The sequence below is a fragment of the Xyrauchen texanus genome, chromosome 45, assembly GCF_025860055.1.
Source record: "Xyrauchen texanus isolate HMW12.3.18 chromosome 45, RBS_HiC_50CHRs, whole genome shotgun sequence".
Classification (NCBI taxonomy): Eukaryota; Metazoa; Chordata; class Actinopteri; order Cypriniformes; family Catostomidae; genus Xyrauchen; species Xyrauchen texanus.
The window spans coordinates 24,538,486-24,542,145 of record NC_068320.1 but is presented as its reverse complement, the minus strand read 5'-3'; the positions used below and the strand labels follow the sequence as shown (position 1 = coordinate 24,542,145).

At 40.8% G+C, this 3,660-nt stretch overlaps 1 protein-coding gene across 8 annotated transcripts in view; it reads left to right on the top strand.

Moving 5' to 3' along the window:
* Positions 1-1,573: 1,573 nt before the first annotated feature.
* Positions 1,574-3,660, top strand: part of LOC127637299 (diacylglycerol kinase iota-like) — a 58,901-nt gene continuing 56,814 nt past the window's right edge. For all 8 annotated transcript variants that reach the window (XM_052118281.1, XM_052118287.1, XM_052118283.1 and 5 more), the window contains exon 1: positions 1,574-2,171. In XM_052118281.1, coding sequence (XP_051974241.1) covers positions 1,960-2,171 — 212 coding nt within the window. In that variant the 5' untranslated portion in view covers positions 1,574-1,959. The remainder of the gene's footprint in view (positions 2,172-3,660) is intronic.

The window sequence follows — 3,660 nt, the reverse complement described above, 5'->3', positions numbered from 1 at the left end:
TATGTGCATATATCCATGTTGGCTAACTATAGATTAAAATATGAGTTTAACCTGATATATGTTGTTCTGTTTGTGTGGGTGAATCTCACTGAACCTGTCAAAACGTGAAACTGAAATAATTTAGCATTACAATAATGAGAACTGAACTGGGAAATGTTCTTAATTATCATGAAAATAATGTCACAATACAAAAACTTACCAGGAAGTGAAATGATCAAGTATCTAAGATGAAAATTAAGCCTTGAGAAATGTATTTACCTTCACCATTGATTTGCTTTCGTCCATTGCCATCAAATGACTACTCTGGGATATTTGAGTTAATCAAGTCTGACAATTAATTAACTATTTTCATTTGGCCTAGATCTGTATGAATGTTTTCCTCTCTCTTAGGGTTTAATGTAGAGGTAAGGTGTTTTCTGTGGATCAGAGAGAAGACTGCCTGAGCTCGGATGATGTTTTTCATACATTAAATCACATTACCCAAATCGTATTATTAGAAAAATGCATGTGCACTTCAAACACTCATGACCTCTCTCTTCATATCTTATTTACTGTAACTCATGAGACGCACAACAGTCTCTAGGGTGGAAAGGGAATGGTGTGAAGAACAAAAAACATCCATCGAGCAGCAGTTCTGTGGGTGAAAATGACTTTAATGACACAGGTCAGAGGAGACTGGCCTGACTGGTCCAAGCTGACAGGAAAGTGACAGTAACCCAAATAACCACACTCTACAACAGTTCTATTCAGAAAAGCATTTATGAACATATAACATGTTTAACATTGATGTGGATGGGCTACAGCAGCAGAAGACCCTTCTGGGTACCACTACTGCAGCTTAGAGCAGGAAACTGAGGCTCAGTTTTCTGGTCTTCAACATGGTTTTCAGCTGTTGTAGCCCATCCACCTCAAAGTTCGACATGTTGTGTGTTCTGAGATGCTAGCTCACTACAATTGTACAGAGCGGTTATCCGAGTTACCATTGCCTTTCTGTCAGCTCGAACCAGTCTGGCCATTCTCCGTTGACCTCTCTCATCAAAAAGGTGTTTCTGGCTACAGAACAGCCACTCGCTGGTACACCTAAGACTGTTGTGTGTGTGTGAAAATCCCAGGATATCAGCAGCTACAGAAATACTCAGACCAGCCCATCTGGCACCAACAATCATGCTACAGTGGAAATCACTGAGATCACATGTTTCCCCATTCTGATGGTTGATGTGAACATTAACTGAAGCTCATGGCCCATATCTGAATGATTTTACATTACACTGCTGCCACACTGTTGCTATTATTATTATTATTATTATTATTATATTATTAAGTATATTTTAAAACTATACATTATTTAAATAATATTTTGTTATATTAATATATTGTTATTTATTATTCGTTTGTTATTATTATTTATCTCTTTTGCCCTGTCTCCAGAGGTTTCTGGCTGAACAAAGGGTTTGTGATCGGAACAAGGTCCGATTTTAATCCTCGTGTAAACACCAGCTCACCACACTCGAGCTACAGTAGAGACTCTATCACTGCCAAAGTGGACACGTCAGACTCAGAGCATCACGCATTTACATGAGTGTGTATCCAGTCGGAGACTCTCTGCCCTACTTTTATTGCCTGATGCTGCTCGGATGATGAGGAGAAGGAATATCCCACAATGCCCTCATGGACGGAGCCGCGGATGCATGCAGCTGTTGTAGTCGCAGACACACACACTAACACAGTCCGCGGACCGTCTTCGTGTGCGTGACCGTGCGTGGAAGCTCTCAGCCGGGCCCGCGTAGACAGACAGACAGATAGATAGATAGATAGATAGATAGATAGATAGATAGATAGATAGATAGATAGATAGATAGATATTGTATACATATCCCATGAGGGACAACGCAGAGGACATTGGAAAGGACTTTTAAGCACCGGAGGAGCGAGGGGGGTCCACTCGCTGCTGGCCGGAGCATGATGGACCCCCTGACCGACAGACGCGCGTCTCGGGCGGAGCGCTGCAGCAGAGGAGCCGCCGGTGGAGAATCAGCGGACGATCAGCTGCGCGGCTGCGGGAGAGACACTGCGATGGGCGGCAGCGACAGCTTGAGCAGCCTCGCCGACATGGAAGACTCGCTGGAAGAGAAGCTAAAAGGACTGGCGTTCAGGAAACAGATATCATATAGGTAAAAATGTGCAATATCATTTAAAGTTGCATGTTTGCTTGTATTACCTCGTGTGTTTATCCACCATATGGAGAACGATACAATGAATCTTCAGATAATTTATGTTTAATTGTGTTGTATGTTATTCCTTTTGTTAATCAATGCAAACCCCTTTTGTTGACCACAGCAAACACACACACACACACACACACACACACACACACACATACAGGGTTTATTTGTCCCTATGATAACAAAAGCACCATGACAGGACTAATCTAGACTGAGTGCTCAGATTCTCAGTTTTGCTATGAGAACATCAAATGCATTAAACATTTGCTTTGGTAATGAACTGCATTATGTTTCACATTGTGTGCATGAAATGACTTTATTGCCATTTGGCCTGATATTGATTTGCTAGCAGAGTTCATTTGTATGTTTTTCACTTGTTACAAACCTCTGGGCAACCAGAGAGGCCGCTTTTATGGGATTGTATAAGTGACAATTGACAAGCACAGACATGAATATGATATGAATATAAGAAACAACACACGCATATGTGTGTTGTGATGTTTTAGCTGTGGCAGTGAGATCTTTTCCCCCATGTAAGGGACGGAAATGGCACGCTTTGCAAAATTAAAGTCTTACAGGCTTACAGAATGATTAAAAATTTTAGTGGATGACAAACTAATCTCTAGGTCTTCTGTAAAAGCTAAAGTCCTCTTATAGACACTGATAAAATGTATTTGCTTGCGGTATAGTGCTTGACCTGTGTTGTTATCATGTCTAATTTAAAACTGTCTTCGCAAAAGCTGTTTAAATCATTCATAGTATTGAAACATTGATCTTGTCAGACGGGATTGTTTACTCTAGACTAGTGTAAATATTGAGGCTCTACAAAACAAACTCTGGCACCCACCACAATGGTTTCACTCTGAAAAATCAGCTGGCCAGGCCTAAATTCCTGTTACCTTTTGGTTGCCAAAGGGCTGTAATTATTGGCCAAGCACTGAAGGTATTGTATCTGTTAGTTAGCATTCTTCTTCTTATTATTATTCCTCTGACTGATAGTCTATGGCAGCCCAAATATCCGTATGGAACATATTGCATGTAATTTGCCACACTTGCAGGGGAGAGTCTGAACATTCCTTGTGGCAAATTTGGAGCCTCTTGCTCAAACATTCTAGCGCCACCAACTGTTAATAGTGGAAATATATGCATTGTTTATGCAATTTTCAAACAAACAATTTTCCCGTCTGATTCCTTGGCTCAAAATGGTTCCAATGGTATGTCCGATTTGCATGAAATTTTGTGTGTATCATCTAGGGACACTTTTTGCTTTTTGATAGACCCAACTGTTAGCATTTAACACTTCAACGAATTCAACGGCCAGCTCAACAAAGTGGTCGTAAAGCTATATCTAGGCAACACAAATGCATATTTACAGAAAACTTGTCTTGAGGGTACCTGAGCAATTTCAGCACAGTGCCACCTAGTGGTCAGGAAATAT